Source organism: Monodon monoceros, unplaced genomic scaffold, assembly GCF_005190385.1.
Source record: "Monodon monoceros isolate NGI ecotype Baffin Bay Population unplaced genomic scaffold, NGI_Narwhal_1 Super_Scaffold_1, whole genome shotgun sequence".
NCBI lineage: Eukaryota > Metazoa > Chordata > Mammalia > Artiodactyla > Monodontidae > Monodon > Monodon monoceros.
In genome coordinates, this window is record NW_021703765.1 from 70,465,474 (window position 1) to 70,482,751 (window position 17,278).

A 17,278-nucleotide genomic window follows, 5' to 3' on the forward strand; every position below is an offset into this window, starting at 1 on the left:
AGCATGGATGTTTCTAACAATGTTGAGTGAAAGAAGCCAGACACAAAAAAATACATACTACATAATTCAGTGTATATAGTAAGTTCAGAAAACAGGCAAAATAAATATTAGTATTTTAGGATGCATGCTTGGTAGAAAACAAAGCAAATAAAAAGTACCGTAAAAGCCAGGATATAATAGTAGTTCCCTTTGGGGGAAAGAGAAAGAGCAGTGATTGGGAGGGACACAAGAAAGACTTTTGGCCTTGGCAAGTTCTCTTTCTTGACCTGGGTGGTATTAGCCATGTGATGATTCAGTGAACTCTACATCTTTGTTTCATGTACATTTCTGTATGTGTGTTATGTTTTACAGTAAAGACGGTTAGAAAGTGGAGGGGAGGGAGTTCCTTCCAGGTTCTCTCTGATTTTCCCTAACCTTGTTCTAGCTCCCATCTTATCCCTGAATCTGCCCCAGGAAACCTATATAGAAATTTTCCCCTTCTGGCCCACCACTCCTTCATCTAATTAGCATTAAGAGGGTTTAAACAACAACAACAAAAACAACCCCTCCCCACCTCCAATTATCTGATACCTTGAAGTTCTTTACTAGGCTTCCCCTATAATTTATTTGAACTGTGAAGACTGATGGAGATGTACAGTTAGAATTCTCTTCATTAATAGAGAAACACATCTTAATCTCCCCACCTAGACTGCAAACCCCATAAGCTCTGGAAATGAGTTTTAAAAAAAACATCCTTGCTTCTCTCATGGAGGTGCAAAATCAGTAACTTTCATAAACAGTTATCAGTACTACATTGGTGTATTGCTCTGCAACCTGTTCACTAAATACAAAAAATAATGTCTCTGTACATAATTTTTAATTCCCTCATCATGCCTATTTCTTACGTTGATTTTGCCTTTAAAGGTAAAGCCACTGCAGTTGAGTAAGTCCGCCCATTTATGGCTGCTCTCTTTTGCTTTTGCTCTGTTTTGTTTTGTCACTGGAGTTTGGCTAAAATTTCTAATTAATTAGCTCCTTCCCCTTCAGGACCATTATTTCCAGACCTTTAGGAAGTGCAGTATTAAAGTTGTGTACATTATTTTTGGTAACATATTGTAAGCAACTAAAGGAGCTTCACTTGCCCTGTGACATTGCTGTTTGATAGACTCTTGGGCAGTCCTTCTGTAAAACTAATGGAAATAACGTCTAATACTTACTGGTTTAAAATCTGTGCTTTCAAAAAACAAAAATCTGTGCAGTCTATCTAATATTCTAGAAAGGTTCTTTGTATTCTGTTTCGCATTTTAATTGCAGACTGAACTTGTAAAATTTAGATTGATTATAAACAAATACTTCTCATATGCCTGCCTTAGTAAACAGTCTTTGTTCTAGCCAGTCATTTGATTTTTTTCCTTCTCATATTTTAAACCAGTATAATTAATCTGTAGACTATATGATGCTTTGTTTTACAGAAGGAGGGGGGTGTGGGTGTGTATTTTCAGATTTATAGATTTTTTTTAAAAAGATTTGTTTCTTATATAACAAATAATCATTTATTTGAGAAAACGTTATTTTCTGTTGTGAAAGGCTTCTGAAATCTAGCTTCCTCAAGTAGTTCTTTGAACTATTGTAGAGCACTCAAATAAAAAAAACTAGGTGAAATTTAGTTAGAGATTTCATAGAGTTTTGCCTTACAGATGCCCATAAGACTTTAAGATATGCACCCCCCCCAAAAAAAAAAAAAAAAAAACCTATCCATGGGCCAAGATGAATGGGTTTGACTGCAGTTCAGGTCAGACTCTTCTCCAGATCATTTCTGTTTGTCTTGACACATGGCTCACTCTTCTGAAATTGAATTGCCCTATTCCTTAGTGAATTATTTGACTCATCTACCTAGCCAATAAGAAGCAATTTTGTTTTGTAGAAATATTTAATATTCATTTCACAAAAATCCCTAAATAGCTTTCTTGAGGACAGGTAAATTTGAATACTGATGAGCAGTTTTTGTTTTTAATTTATTTATTAATTTTTGGCTGCACTGGGTCTTCATTGATGCGTGCAGGCTTTCTCTAGCTGTGGCGAGCAGGGACTATTCTTCGTTTCAGTGCGCGAGCCTCTCATTGTGGTGGCTTCTCTTGTTGGGAAGCATGGGCCCTAAGCGTGCAGGCTTCAGTAGTTGTGGCACGTGGGGTCAGTAGTTGTGGCTCACAGGCTCTAGAGCGCAGGCTCAGTAGTTGTGGTGCACGGTCTTAGTTGCTCCGCGGCATGTGGGATCTTCCCGGACCAGAGCTCGAACCCGTGTCCCCTGCATTGGCAGGTGGATTCTTAACCACTGTGCCACCAGGGAAGCCCCCAAAATAAAATCTTGTGGGGAGTTTTTCCTGGACCTACTAACCCTTGAGATTTCAGTTTAGTTGGCTCTGGGGTTGGGCCCGGGCACTGTGATTTTTTTAAAGCTGTCCAGGTGATTCTAATGAGCAGCCAAGACTTGAGAACCACTGTGCTAAATCCTGCTCTATCCCAAGAGCTTCCGGTTCCCCCATTTATCTCCTATTTACTCTTTAAAATGTTCCCACAAAGAAATGTTTTTGATTTACTGTTTCCAGATATGTCTTGTTCTCCCCCCTCCCCCACCAAAGTCAGTCCTCAACTCTTAGCAACAATGGGGAAGAATGAACATGAGTACATTAAATCCACAGATGATGAGAAATTATTTTAGTCAGGGGGTTTAAACCACCTCTTTTACCAAACCTATATATACAGGACCACAGATGTACTCAAATTGACTAAAATGAATTTTTACTGCCTCTTAATGTTCTTGTTTGCTGTTTGTTTTGGCACCCTGTCATCCAGATGGTAGCACCAGGAGGTAGTAGGTCAATTCAACAAGTATTTCTTGGGCACCTACTATAATAAAGGCACTATGAGGACAGCAAGGAGCTCACAGTCTCACTGGGAAGGAGAGAATCCAAGGGCCTAGATAATCTATATTTTATATACTAATCCCTAGAACTGTCTGCATTTTATAGTTAATGTATCTGAAGTACATGGGTACAGTGTCTATTAGGTAAGTCGTTGATATGTCCCTTTTTCTCTTTCAGGTATCCAAACTATTGACTCTACCCAGGCCCTGTTCCTTCCAATTGGAGCATCTGTCTCTCTCCTAGTAATGTTCTTCTTCTTTGACTCAGTTCAAGTAGTTTTTACAATATGTACAGCAGGTAAATGAGTTCCTCTATCTGATCTTAACATTAAGCTGAAAGGAAATTTTTTAAGCTTTCTTAAAATCATCATTCAAAAATTAAGATTTATACACTGCACCGTGCAAGTTTTTCTTCATAAGTCTGGCTTTTTCTCCCCCAACTCCTCCTTGAACCACTTGATACCTGTATCATCAGTTCAGTCCTGCAAGATACTTGATACCTGTATCATCCATTCAGACCTGCCAACCCAATCTGAATGAAAGGCCAGGGGTTGAAAACTCATGAGCTTTGTGGCACCAGAGCAGAATTGCTTTGGCTGTGGCTCCTTGTCTGCTAGGTTACCAGAAAGTCCAGTTTGGCAGAGTAGTCATTGGCAACCCCTACCCATGTTTCTGCCGATAGAAACACTCATAGCTAATCACAGCAATTCAACTGTCAGCTATCTGATCAGTTTTCAAGCTGAGCGATGATGGACACGTGTGAAACATCAAAATGCTAGACTTGTTAGATCATACCCTGGCCCGCTGTTTATCATTTCTTGTTGAGATAGGTGAGAAAGAGAAAACCTACCAATGCTACCCATACTTCAAATCAGGTAATCTTTTTTTAAGAGGTTGTCTGTGCGGTGCTAAAGAAAGATACTTTTCTTCTCTAGTTAATTAATACTATTGTATGCACTTGTCGAGAAAAGTATTCTGGGCAATGATTGTTTCCGTAAGTCATGCCATTTTTCTTATGCTTAGTAAAATAATAAACAACAAAAAAATTAACCATACGTTTTCTTTCTCTAGTTCTTGCAACGATAGCTTTTGCTTTTCTTCTTCTCCCGATGTGCCAGTATTTAACAAGACCCTGTTCACCTCAGAACAAGTAAGGACTTGGGATTTTCCTCTGAATTGTAAACTTGTATATGTATGTTTTTGTCTCATACTTGATAGCAGTATTAGGGGTCTAAATTTTTGGTATTGACTGAAGCACACAAATGCCAGCAGACTGGAAAGTGAAATGTTTGATTTTTTTAAAACTGTAAGATAGTACTTCTTTTTGCACCTTTTCGTAGCAGAGGAAATATAAACCTTAGGAAGTCAGAGTCACTGTAATATGCTTCCTTGCTTTGATTATATTGAAAGATGAGTTTTCTTTTGAAGCAATGTTTTCATTCCTTTACTAGTTAATGGAATATGAAAATAGTGCTTGACTCAAACATTCTTTGCCTTTCGTCTTTGATGACCTAGAATATATACCAGCCACTTGGGTTTAATCCCAATGTTCACACTTTAGCTCCTAAAGCCGTTGCTCCATGGAAACAAAATGCTGTGCTAATGGAGAATGCTGCATGCACTTAGGAAATCAGTCACTTGGGGCGGCTGATTTTCCCAGGAATTAGTGATAACCATAGAAGTACCATCTTAATTTTATTCATCTTTGCTTAATGAATTGAATTGTTGACTTTCTTCATTTTGTTTTCCTCATAAGAATTAGAATTTCCCCTACATTTAGATTTTCTAAAGATTGACATTATCACTTTAAACTTCTCAATACCCATCCCATGTTGATAACTTGGGATAAAAAGTACATTATCTAATGGATGCAGAAGTATAATTCCTTTGAACTTTCTGTAGTTTTTTCCAAAGAGATTTGGGTATTTTGGATTTCTGGGTATCTAGGTATTGCCTACTATTTTAATCTGGCCATCACAAATTCTGATAATGAAGAACCAAAGGAGAGTTTGATTATTGAATATAATTTATTGTCCATTAGTCCAATACATGTTGTGTATTTTCCAGGATTTCCTTTGGTTGTTGTGGGCGTTTCACTGCTGCTGAATTACTATCATTCTCTCTGTCTGTCATGCTCGTCCTCATCTGGGTTCTCACTGGCCATTGGCTTCTCATGGATGGTAAGTAACTACTGTGTGACAAGTTGAAATTTTAATATCATTTATGGTTAAATTTGTCCTCTCTTCCTCTACTTTCTGTGTTTTAGTAGTGGTACCTCTGATACCATGAAAATTAGGCGTCCAAAGATGGTGTTATGTATCAAATTTTTAATTATTTTTACCTACATTCTTAAGATCTTTTTTAATAACAGCTTTTTTGGGATGTAATTCACATATCATACAATTTACCTATTTAAAGTGTACAATTCGGGGGACTTCCCTGGTGGTGCAATGGTTAAGAATCCGCCTGCCAATGCAGGGGACTCCGGTTCAAGCCCTGGTCTGGGAAGATCCCACATGTTATGGAGCAGCGAAGCCCGCGAGCCACAGCTACTGAAGCCCATGTGCCTAGAGGCCGTGCTCTGCAACAAAGAGAAGCCACCATAGTGAGAAGCCTGCGCACTGCAACGAAGAGTAGCTCCCACTCGCTGCAACTTGAGAAAGCCTGCATGCAGCATTGAAGACCCAGTGCAGCCAAAATTAATTAATTAACTTATTTAAAAAAAATAAAGTGTACGATTCGGTGGTTTTTAGCATATTTGCAGAGTTGTGCAACCTACACTACAATCAGTTTGGGGTTTTTTTTGTTTTTTTAATTGTTTCTTTTTTTACTTTTGGCTGCGTTGGGTCTTCGTTGCTGAGTGGGGGCTACTCTTCGTTGCAGTGCGCAGGCTTCTCATTGCGGTGGCTTCTCTTGTTGCAGAACACAGGCTCTAGGCACGCGGGCTTCAGTAGTTGTGGCACGTGGGCTCAGTAGTTGTGGCTCATGGGCTCTAGAGCACAGGCTAAGTAGTCGTGGCGCACGGGCTTAGTTGCTCCACGGCATGTGGGATCTTCCTGGACCAGGGCTCAAACCCATGTCCCGTGCATTGGCAGGTGGCTTCTTAACCACTGTGCCCCCAGGGAAGTCCCCGGTTTGTTTTGTTGTTTGTTTGTTTTTTAAATTTATTTCGGTTGCTCTCGGTCTTAGTTGCGGCTCACTGGCGCCTCAGTTGTGGCATGTGAACTCTTGGTTGCGGCATGCATGTGGGATATAGTTCCCTGACCAGGGATTGAACCTGGGCCCCCTACATTGGGAACACGGAGTCTTATCCTCTGCGCCACCAGGGATGTCCCCTACAATCAGTTTTAGAGCATCTTCACACCCACCCTCCAAAACCCACACCCAGTAGCAGTCACTTCCCCGTTCCCCCCACCCCAGCCCCAGGCATCCACTAATCTACTTTCTATCTCTGTGAATTTGCCTCTTGTGGACATTTTGCATAAATAAAATTACATATGACCTTTTGTGTCTGCCTTCTTTCACTCAGCATAATGTTTTCAAGGTTCATCCATGTTGTAACTTGTATCAGTACTCCATTCCTTTTTATGGCCAAATACTGTTTGATTGTATAGATGCATCAATTTTATTTATCCATTCATCAGTTGTTTCCACTTTTTTGGCTATTGTGAATAATGCTACTGTGAAAATTGGAATACAAATTTTTGTGTAGACTATACTTTCTTAATATAAATGGAATTATACTGTAATATAATATCCATATTATATATAAATATATGTGGAATATATAATGTATGTCATATAATATGTTGTATATGATAGAGATTTGTGTAATAATATAAATACATGTCTATATCATTTTATAAAGGTACTAATAGCTAACATTTATTGAGTGCTTTTTATGCATTGGGCACTCTGCTGGGTGTTTTACATGGACTTTCTCATGTAATCCTGAATACAGCTCTTTGAAGCAGGTACTAGTATTGTTCTTATTTTACAGAAGAGGAAACAGGTTCTGAGAAGTGACTAACCACAGTCACAGAACTCCTGTGTATATTTCATACTTACTATCAAAACATCTTGATAGTTGTTTTGGTAGAAGGACATTTCTCAAAGTCCGCCATTATTCTTATGTTCTCTCCCTTAAGACCCTGTAACCATCTCCACTTCTTTTTTCATTCAGTCCTTATTACTTCTCTTATTTTCATAGTTTGCTTTACTAATCGCATGAAATTTTATCTAACTGCTCTGCCCCACAAAGTCTGTTCACCTTTTCCTTTCTTGGTGTTTCAGAAGGGAAGGAAGCTGAAACAAGTCAATTTTATACTGTTTGTAACACTATCTAAAGAATTTTTTTAAGGGAGGAATTTGGAAAGCAGAGATTATGGGTATGGATCACACTTTTTCCTGTTACCCATTCCAAGCAACCATGAAGCTAATCCAGACCTTGGAACAGAGCTCTTTGGAGGCAGTGCCACATCTGAGGGGCTCCTCTCCTCTCCAGGCACTGTGTCCCTGGCAGCTCTGAGGACGGCTCAGCTACAGTGGTGCTGTCATTGAGTGTTCAGGGAGGCTCCCCAAACCCTTACTGGCCTTAACTTTTATATCGTTTTCTGTCATTGTTGCTACTTCCTAATATCTACTTGTCCAAGGATCTCTTACCAGTTTACACTAGTTACATTGCCCTTGTGACCAAGCTTAGTTTTCCCTCAAAAAAAAAAAAAAAAAAAAACAAAAACGGAGAGTCTTTGAGCTTTTTAGTTGTTTGTTTCTCAGATTGGTATTTGATGTGTGTTTGACTTGTTTTCTGCTATTAACAGAAAAGATAGCTTTCTAGCACGTGACTGTAACATTCTGAAATATGTTCTTCTGAAAACAGAATGATAAATGTGGTTATTTTAAAGGGCGAGGCATGAAGTATGTTTTCAGAGTTATACCAAGAAGCATTAATATTAAGAAAGTACTTCAGAGTTTTTTGAACTAAATCTATAATTTTTTATCTACTCAGTTTCATCTTACAAATTAATCTTTTAAATTTGGGAAGACTTGAAAGAATTTGACCAGTAAGTGGTGTGGTATGTTTGCAAAAGCTGATGAATGAAGAAAAAGAGAGGCAAACTGGATGAATAGTTGAGCGTGTGTTTCACGGATGTGACATGGCTGGTGGCACTGTTCATTTGGGGGTGGGAGTGATTCTCATTCAACGTGCTTGTATTAAGAACCTTCTCTGAAGTAGTCAGATGGGATGCATGCTGCCTCTTCAAACATGGAGTACGGTGGGGAGACTTGGTGGGCATGATTGGAAAGAGGTTATCGCTCAACTTAGAGAGAAGGAGTAGGTGGAGGCATAGGAGCAAAAGAAGAGGCTTGAGGCCAAGCGCGTGTGGTGCAGCGCCATTCTGTGTGAGTTATGCCTTTACAGTCGGACTTGATTCATCAGAGAGTAGGGGACCTCGTGATTTAAGGCAGGGAATGATGTGAACTGATTTTTGACAATGGCAGTGAAGAGTAAGTGAGGAAGAGAGACATAAAATGGGAAAGGATACACACATCACACTAGGAAGTATGGGAATCATGACCGAGGTGTGCCGTGACAGTCAAGAGGAGCACCCCAGGGTGGTTGCAGCCTGAGTGTGCGTGATGAAGGTTACGATAAGATGAAAAGGAACCCAGAGTTTCTTGTTGGGAAGATTAGGGATAGAATGACATTGTGTGGAGTCATGGAGAAGCCTGTCATTGAGCAGTTCTGAGTTGTGTTTAGTTTAGACCCAGGTGGGGAGGATGAGCATAAAATGAGTGGCTGGAACAGTGTCCTTAAGTAAGTGAAAAAGATGTGATCCAGGGTGTGCATTGGCTTTAAAGGAGCAAGGGCGATGCATCTGAAGTAATGGGGGGAGGCAGGAGATGAGAGCTGGGAGGCCGGAACTGAGCTTGGCTTAGAGCTTTAGCATTCAGAACAGTCCCCTGGGTCTCAGTTGAGCACCATCTATAGCATGAGAAAAGGGATTTCCCCAAATACGAGCAGGTCACAGTGGGCTAACGGTGGGCACTTTGCACTAGTAGGGTGTAAACATCTTAGACTGGGGTTTAGGGCTGCCTGATTTTTTGAGGGACTTACAAACTCTGTTACGTTTATGAGCTGAATAGCTTGTGGAGAGAAGCTGAGCCTGTGCTCCACACTGACTGCTGTCTCCTCCCCAGCCCTGGCCATGGGTCTCTGTGTCGCTATGATCGCCTTCGTCCGCCTGCCCAGCCTCAAGGTCTCCTGCCTGCTTCTCTCAGGGCTTTTAATCTACGATGTCTTTTGGGTGAGTGTCTGTTTCCCCAAAGCTGCTGCTCTCCTTTGTGTTTAATTGGAACATTCACTCCGGAAAATTTTAACTCTAAATATCCAAAGTTTGCTTGCCAGAGTACCTCCTGTCTGAGACCACTCCGGCCTGCACTGTACCTGTTAAAAGGTGAGCAGGCAGCTTTCCGTGCCTGTGTTTGTCGGGACCCGTTAGAGAGTACATGTGTGACTCTCGGGGTGGAAAAGGGAGCAGGCAGGCTAGGTTCTCTGCCCTGGAGCACTGGCAGCTCTGCTGTAAGGGCTTCCTCTGTGGGTGTGGAGAGGAAAAAATCTGCACGTACACACAGGAGCAAAGATTTTCTTTCTCCTCAAAGCGTGCAGTCTAAAAAGCTTGATGATGCAGTACTGAGACTCTGCTCTTAAGAACAAAGAGGGCTGGTGCTGAGATCGGGGTGCTTCCAGCTCCCTCTGGTAAAGGTGACTCTCCCCTCGGCAGGTGTTTTTCTCTGCCTACATCTTTAATAGCAACGTCATGGTGAAGGTGGCCACACAGCCAGCTGACAATCCCCTTGACGTTCTATCCCGGAAGCTCCACCTGGGGCCCAATGTTGGGCGCGATGTTCCTCGCCTGTCTCTGCCTGGAAAACTGGTCTTCCCCAGGTAAGACTGGCGTGTCGGCCTCATCTCATGATGGTGAGGACACTGCCTTCCTCTGCCCCTCTGTTCCCCGGTTTGTCTGTTGTCATCAGCATTCTGATGCTGGACTGGAAAAGGGTTGTGAGTCATCTCCATTTTACAGATGGGGTCAGGAATACTGACTTAACTTGCAAAGACTGATCATTAAGTGATACAGGTGCAGCTTTTTAATATTGAATAATGTTATCAAACAACTCTGTGTTACCCCTGTTACCGTAGTTTAAAGTTGGCTAGAGGGAATTAACGGGAGAATCTGGATCTTTTTTACTTCTAAGACATTTGTAAAAATGTCTTAATGCTAAAATTATACAGTTCCTGGAACTATAATCTTGGAAAAATTAATGTGCTGCTTTAATCTCCCATGTCTGGTAGTAGTAGGTGCTCATTTGAAGTCTTAGCAGTGAACTTGTGACACATAGTGAGCTGCTTGACATTTCTAGAGGTGGCAGCGCTCAAGCAGATGGCTCCAGGCAGTCACTTAGGCGGTGCTCTCCCGAAGCACTGAGGGTGGGGCTGAAGACCTCAATCACCAGTACTCTTGTGGCTCTTAATCTCTGAACTCTTAAAAACTAGTGTTGTTAAACCCATAGAGATTGCCATCTACCGTTCAGATAAGTTCTTTGACTTCTTAGAAAGTGAACAGACTTTGCGCAGAAGGAGAAATGGGGTTGTAAAAGGCGGCACCCCTGACATGTGACACTACGTTCCAGCTCCACTGGCAGTCACTTCTCTATGTTGGGCATTGGAGACATCGTGATGCCTGGACTCCTGTTGTGCTTTGTCCTTCGTTATGACAACTACAAAAAGCAAGCCAACGGTGACTCCTGCAGTGCCTCTGGACCCGCCAACATCTCCGGACGCATGCAGAAGGTTTCCTACTTTCACTGCACCCTCATTGGATACTTCGTAGGTAAGAGAACTAGAGAGACTGCATGCAGTCCCCTCTCTGGCTGTCCTCCAACCCCTGGAATTAAATCAGGTCTTCTAGCTGCAGATGCCAGATGAAAGGAAAGCAGTGACTCTGGTTGCTGTTATAAACAACCACAAAGGAAAAAAAACTGACCCACGAGATGAAAGATGCTCTATGTGTTGGCCAGCAGCCTAGTTTCCTATCCAATAATATGTTTGAAGAACATTGCAGGAAAAGTGTGGTCAGGCCTCAAAGTTGAGAAGACCTACCACACGATGAAATCTTCGGCTTGAGTTTAACGAATGTCATGTTTATTTCCTACTTTATTAGACAGATACTTCCTTTCATCTGCTCTAACATTTCCATCACCTCTGACCTCGGACTCTCCCTCAGCCAGCTTTTCTCTAGCCAGCTCTGATTCAGGCAGACAGGAAGAGACGGTTGTAATTGGGCTAGTAACCTGTTTGTACTCCAACAGCTATGACAGTGAACGGAAAGGAGCACCTTTTTTGCCTCTGTGCCTCCTACTGAAGGAGCACCTCATAGTCCATGGTGCTCTCATAGGTGTGGGTTCATTGCCACTCAACTCCACTGGCTCTGAGGGGGGCAGGGCAACTGTGGTATCCCCATTAGACGGATGAGCAGGCTGAGGCTCAAGACGTGAAAGGCCTTAGCCAAGGTTATATGGCTGTCATAAGCAGCAGAGTTGAAACTTGAACCCAGGTCTTCTGCCTCCAAGTCTGTCATCATATACCACAGGAGACAGAGGGAGACCAGGCACACTCAGGGCTGAAATGAGGCCTGGAACCAGGGACCTGGGCATGGAGTGGGACTTGGGCTACTCACAGGTCCTTAGAATCCTACGCTTTTAAAAGCTGTGCTGCTCCCTGTTTCTTTACCTGCTCAAGTTGGGCATTTCACTCCCCACCATTGGATGGAATGTGTCACATTACAGCTGTACAATCTCAGGACTGTGCCAAGCAGCAGCCAGGTAACAGCGGCTCTCCTCTCTCCGGGCTGTCCCCTTGGAGTTATTCACGAATGTTTCTGTCTCCCCGCAGGTCTACTCACTGCTACTGTGGCGTCTCGAATTCACCGAGCAGCCCAGCCCGCCCTTCTCTATTTGGTGCCATTTACCTTATTGCCACTCCTCACGATGGCCTATTTAAAGGTGAGAGAGGCAGTTATAAACCAGTGAAAGCAATAACATGGCATTGACCCTGGACTTGGGTATGTATTCTCCTCGCTGGAGGTGGTTCTGCTTAAGACCCTAAGCTCTTGATCTTGAGAGCGGGATCTTTTTGTTTTTGTTGTTTGGGGAGGATTTTGTTTGTTTGCCTGCTTTTTTTTGCTAACCTGGTATTAGCAACCTCTTTCAGGTTCTTACAGCCATTGGCTGACAATACTCATGAGTAGACCCCTTACCACCTGGTCATGGATTAATTAACTGAAATCCCTAAAGCCCCGCTACAGAGACTTCCTGCTTCTCTTAAAAAACAGCACCCTGGGGCCTCCCTGGTGGCGCAGTGGTTGAGAGTCCGCCTGCCGATGCAGGGGACATGGGTTCGTGCCCCGGTCCGGGAAGATCCCACGTGCTGCAGAGCGTCTGGGCCCGTGAGCCGTGGCCACTGGGCCTGCGCGTCTGGAGCCTGTGCTTCGCAACGGGACAGGCCACAACAGTGAGAGGCCCGCGTACCACAAAAAAAAAAAAAAGAACAGCACCCTGTTGCCACCTAATAGCCCTTTAATACTCTGCATTAAAGATTGGAAATAATTAAGAAATGCATTGTAAAAACTAAGGGCATTATCTGATTTACAAGATTTATATCATCCACATTTTACAGATGATGAAACAGGCACAGAGGTTAATTACCTTGCCTAGATCATCCGAATCAAGTGATAAAACTGCCACCAGGGCGGAGTTGGTAAAAGCCCTTACCCACTCAAGGGGCCTAAGAGCCCTTCTAGGAGTTCTTCAAAGAATGAGGGGTTACTTTTCAGTGAGTAAAATTTGAATGTTCTTTGATTCTCCACAGAAGCAATCTGATCTGAGATCAGGAGTCAGAAAGGACTTGTAGGTATGTATGCCTCGAGTTGAAATCTGTGACTTAGTGAAGTTCCTTCTTTCCCAGGGTGACCTACGGCGGATGTGGTCTGAGCCATTCCACTCCAAGTCCAGCAGCTCCCGATTCCTGGAAGTATGATGGATCACAGAGAGCGACCAGAATGGCCTCTCAGTCCTTTCCTGTCCACGTGTGGTTTTGTTTCCTCTTAGAGCTGGCCTGGTACTCGGAGATGTACCTGTCTAAGGACTGCCATGTGACCGGATTATGCATTTGCAGGAGCGAGGTGCTGGAGCCTGCGTGGTTCCTTCTCTTCCTGCCGTTGGAGAGGTGGAGCCCCTCCTGAAGTGACAGGCCTTCCCCAGCACTCCTCCCTCCCCCGTTTTTATGGATCTGCACCAGACTGTTAACCTTTGGGGGATGGAGATGTGACTGTTTAAACTGACAAGGGCAAGGAGTCGTTCTATACCTTTGAACACTAAAAGGATGAAAAACATTAGCAACCTGGTTTCCTCAGTGAACCCTCATGAACTTTTGGGACCAGTTTCCTATGGGGGACTCAGTTTCAGAGAACTGAGACAGAAACTCTTCTGTCATTATATTCTTCTTTCCGTTTTTTGGATTTATTAAATATTTTCTGTGGTGTGAAGTGACTTATTAAATCCACAGACACTGAGTGACTTCTTACAACATACAGATAAGAATTTGTTGTAATGAGTTCACGTCCACCCAGATGTTGTGTTGGCAGTGAACGAGGGCACGGTTTTTATACGTACATACACACACATGCACATGGATATATATGAATAAACAAAATTAAAACCTGCTAAGATCATGCTGTATAGCAGACAGGGGCTTGCTGTAATTTTTAGCATGTAGAGCAGTTCATTCTGGCTTCCTTGTATATGGATAAGCGGCTGTCTTTCCCTCCACAACTGAACGTGCAGTTAAAAAACAGTATAGTATTTGTACTGATATACTCATGGACTTTAGGGGATGCTCATTTGGTTTTTGATCAGTGTAGCAAATTAGGGATGAAAAGTTACAACTTTTTTGGCCCTTTTTTCATTTTTACAGGCTTCTCCCTTGCAGGGTTTTTGATAGTTTCTTCTTGAACCAGTGCATGTATTATAGCAGCAGGTGTCTTTGTGCTTTCTGATCATAGTAATGTACTACTTGTAAATACATTTTTCTATTTTTTTTTTTTGGCATTTTGTTTCATTGGTGTGCTGTATTTTCCATGCCCTCACTCCTTTAAGAAAAAAAAAGGAAAAAAGCAACACAATCCTGTCCTTGCTGTTGTGATTATAGTCTTGGTTTACCTGTTGTGACAACTGGGTTTTGGGGACAAATGTCAAACACCCCCGGAGATGGGCCCTACGTTCCAGGAATTGTGGCAAGAATGAGCTGCTGTGACCCTTAAATCTGCCCGTGTGCTGTGGCCTTGGCTGGAGACCCAGTGTCCCAGCAGTGACTAGTGGGAGTGGTGTCCACAGCCTGAGGGGAAATTGCCCGTTGTTTGGAGGCAGAGAGAAGCCGGGGATTGGCCTGCCCACCTGAGAGCAGGGGTTGGAGAAGGGCCCATGTTTCCCGGGCTCTCCCTTAAGCAGGTGACCTGTTTATAAACTGGGGCGCTGTGGGCCCCATGGCTGGAGGTCGTGGTGGGTGGCACTCACAGGTGGTGCACGTGGCAGTGAGGATGGTGCGCTCCTCCGTCATGTCTTTAGATCCTGCTGAAGGCTGTATGTTTTTTGTTGTTTTGTTGGTTTTTTTTTTTTTTTTAATAAATGACTCCTTTCTAGCCTTTGTTACCTCATCTTCACTTTTGGTTGTTGGTACCAAATGGAGCTCCCGTCCCCTCCCACCTGCTCTGCCTGTTCAGGAGACTGACTTCAGGAAGCCCCTGTCTGTCTCCAGATGGGGTCCCCTGCAGCTCTGGTTCAGCCTACAAACGTCAGAGAACGGAGGCTTCTGCTGTCCACAGAACTCAGAACAGCCTCTGGGTTTAGTGAAGACCAGAAGTACACCCATATACTCTCTGCTGAGCAGCTGTACTTCTTTCTTAGCCCTCAAGGATGCTAATGGCTGCTTAAACAGGGAGCAGAGCAGGAGGTGGGGGGAATCTTCCAGAATGACTGATTTAACGGCAAGTGCCAATAATAGTTAAAAATAATATCCTGGCAGTTTGTCATTTTAATTTTTCTAACTTTTCATTACAAAACTAAATTCCAGACAGAAAGAATGTAAATTTTTGTCATTGCTTTTGTGCAGGTTTTGGGGGAAAATACCCATACAGGACTCCTGAATGTAATCTGGATTCCAGTTGTAGTCTTCAGAGCCCTTGAAACTTCGGCAGAGTAACTGCAAATGTTCCTTTTGTTTTAAATTAAACACAGGAGACACGCTAGAATTTGCCCGGTTCTGGAAGTGTCAGGCTCTTCTAACGGGGAGAGGTTGAGGGTGGGGTGTGCAGTTAAAGCACATGCTCTCAGTTTCTCCTACAGCCTCCCTCTCTCCCCTGCTTCATATACTTATGTCCTGGTCTTATTTTTCCTGGTTTCTCAGATACTGAGTTTTGGGGTTTTGTATCTAAGAAGTTTCTTGCATTAGGCAAGGCATGTTGACAAAGTTCCAGCATGGACCCCCTTCCTCCCTCCCTCCCTGGTCTGGGGATCTTCTTCCCCCAAAGAGTCTGCATGTTGGAACTCTCACTTTTTCACAGTAACTTTCTTCTTTCTAATTTGAGCTAATGGAGATATGGCAGCAAAGTTTATCCAAAGCCTAGCACATTCCATGACTATTATTACCACTTATGCCTTTTCTGAATAAGACAGCTGCACAGCTCCCTGTGTAGGAACAGTTCAAACTGAAACGGGGGCGCTTTGCAGGGGGCTGGGGGGCGGTAGGCTACTATCTGAATTGCCTTTGTAACATGCCAACACAGGCCTTGGTTAAGCAGGTAAGTTATGTTACCCACAAGAAAAATAAAAGGACTACTAGTTCTCTGTAAGAATGGAGGGAAGGGAGTTTTGCCAATGAAGTGTTAAAAATAGAATCTGCCGAGTCTGCATAGCAGCTCTCACATTACTGCTGACCAGATCCAGTGTTGTATGTAGACATTTGTGTTTTGTAAAGCCTAACGTTTATGTCAGAGCCTTGGAATGTAGCAGTTTTGTACATATGTGAATGTCAACTGTGCAATTCTTCTCCACAGAGACAGGTCAGACAGCACAGGATCAGAAGGAAACCAGCCCATTCTGCTTCTGGTCTTCCAGTGCATACTGGCCTGGACAGACTTCTTCCTTCACTCAATCCCATTTTTTTGGCAATTTCCGTCACTGAAATCAAGAACAAGGGCTCCTAACACAGGTGTCAACCTTGCTACAGAAGTTTGTACTGAAGAGCTGCAAATCTAGTAGTAAAACTCGGGCCCTCCCCTCTTCTCAGAGGGATAAGCCAGGTAAGGGTTTTTTTTGGGTTTTTTTAATCCAGAAATTATTTCTATTCCTATGCAATTTACAGACTGCTTTCTACTTGCAAGCCTCTTAACTTCTTCAGGTTCGGAATCCAGCTTCTCATGTATGGAGCCTCTCCCAGGACAGTATTTTTCCCACTCCTTCTTTTGACTGTGGCAAGCCATAATTTGTTTCCTCCCCAAGCTTTTCCTTGGAATTCAAAGCCCTTTGCCATCCATTTGAGGTAATTCAGTCATGTTTCACTTAAACTGTGTTAGTCACTGGGTGCTCCTTCAACAGAACCAGACATCCTGATCCCTACCCTCGTGGTCTAACGCAGGCCTTGCTTCAACTTGCTTGATGTGTGGGGAAAGTGGGGTGGCAAGCATCCCCCCCTACGGGGTTACTCAGCGGCACAGCACAGAGCTGCAGTCATAGCTTTCTGTGCTCCAATCTGGGCTTAGCTGTAAATGGCAAAGGCGTGGCTGGGAATGCTGATTCACAGGGCTGGGTGCGCCTGGCCAAGAGAAGGTTGAAAGCAGGGTTATAAGTGCTCTTTTTCCCTGTACCATTGGTGCAGGTGAAGCCCAGTGCTCCTGAGGGACACAGGCCAGTGCTGAGCCAAATGTATCCCTGACAGCTGAAAGCAGCACCAAGTGCAGTTCGGAAGTCTCACTACTTAGAGCCAGCAGTTGGTTAGCAGGCGCTTTATCTCAGTGTCCTGTGGTCCTTTGTGGAAATTCTAACTTCATGCGGTGCTCTTTAGCAGTGATCCCTTTGCTGTGATGTAGAGCTCTTAGATATTTGAGTTATTGAAGATTCACGTGGAAGGCTCAGGCTTAGTTACGGTTTCTTTCATTTGGATTCTGCCTAGTCAAAATTCTTAAGTTCCAAAAAGTCGGTCCCCTGTTGGGTGGAACCTGTAAAACCTGCCACTGGTTCGCAGGCGAACAGAAGCTCTGA

General features: G+C 43.3%; 1 protein-coding gene across 4 annotated transcripts in view; it reads left to right on the forward strand.

Moving 5' to 3' along the window:
- SPPL3 (signal peptide peptidase like 3) overlaps window positions 1-13,704 on the forward strand; it is a 118,799-nt gene extending 105,095 nt beyond the window's left edge. For 2 of the 4 annotated variants that reach the window (XM_029220100.1, XM_029220115.1), the window contains exons 4-11: window positions 3,081-3,200; window positions 3,974-4,052; window positions 4,970-5,082; window positions 9,104-9,210; window positions 9,688-9,851; window positions 10,598-10,797; window positions 11,859-11,968; window positions 12,930-13,704. In XM_029220100.1, coding sequence (XP_029075933.1) covers window positions 3,081-3,200; window positions 3,974-4,052; window positions 4,970-5,082; window positions 9,104-9,210; window positions 9,688-9,851; window positions 10,598-10,797; window positions 11,859-11,968; window positions 12,930-13,001 — 965 coding nt within the window. In that variant the 3' untranslated portion in view covers window positions 13,002-13,704. Of the gene's footprint in view, window positions 1-3,080; window positions 3,201-3,973; window positions 4,053-4,969; window positions 5,083-9,103; window positions 9,211-9,687; window positions 9,852-10,597; window positions 10,798-11,858; window positions 12,028-12,929 lie in introns of all 4 variants that reach the window. The other 2 variants (XM_029220107.1, XM_029220123.1) reach the window with 2 other exon arrangements.
- The last annotated feature ends 3,574 nt before the right edge of the window (window positions 13,705-17,278 follow it).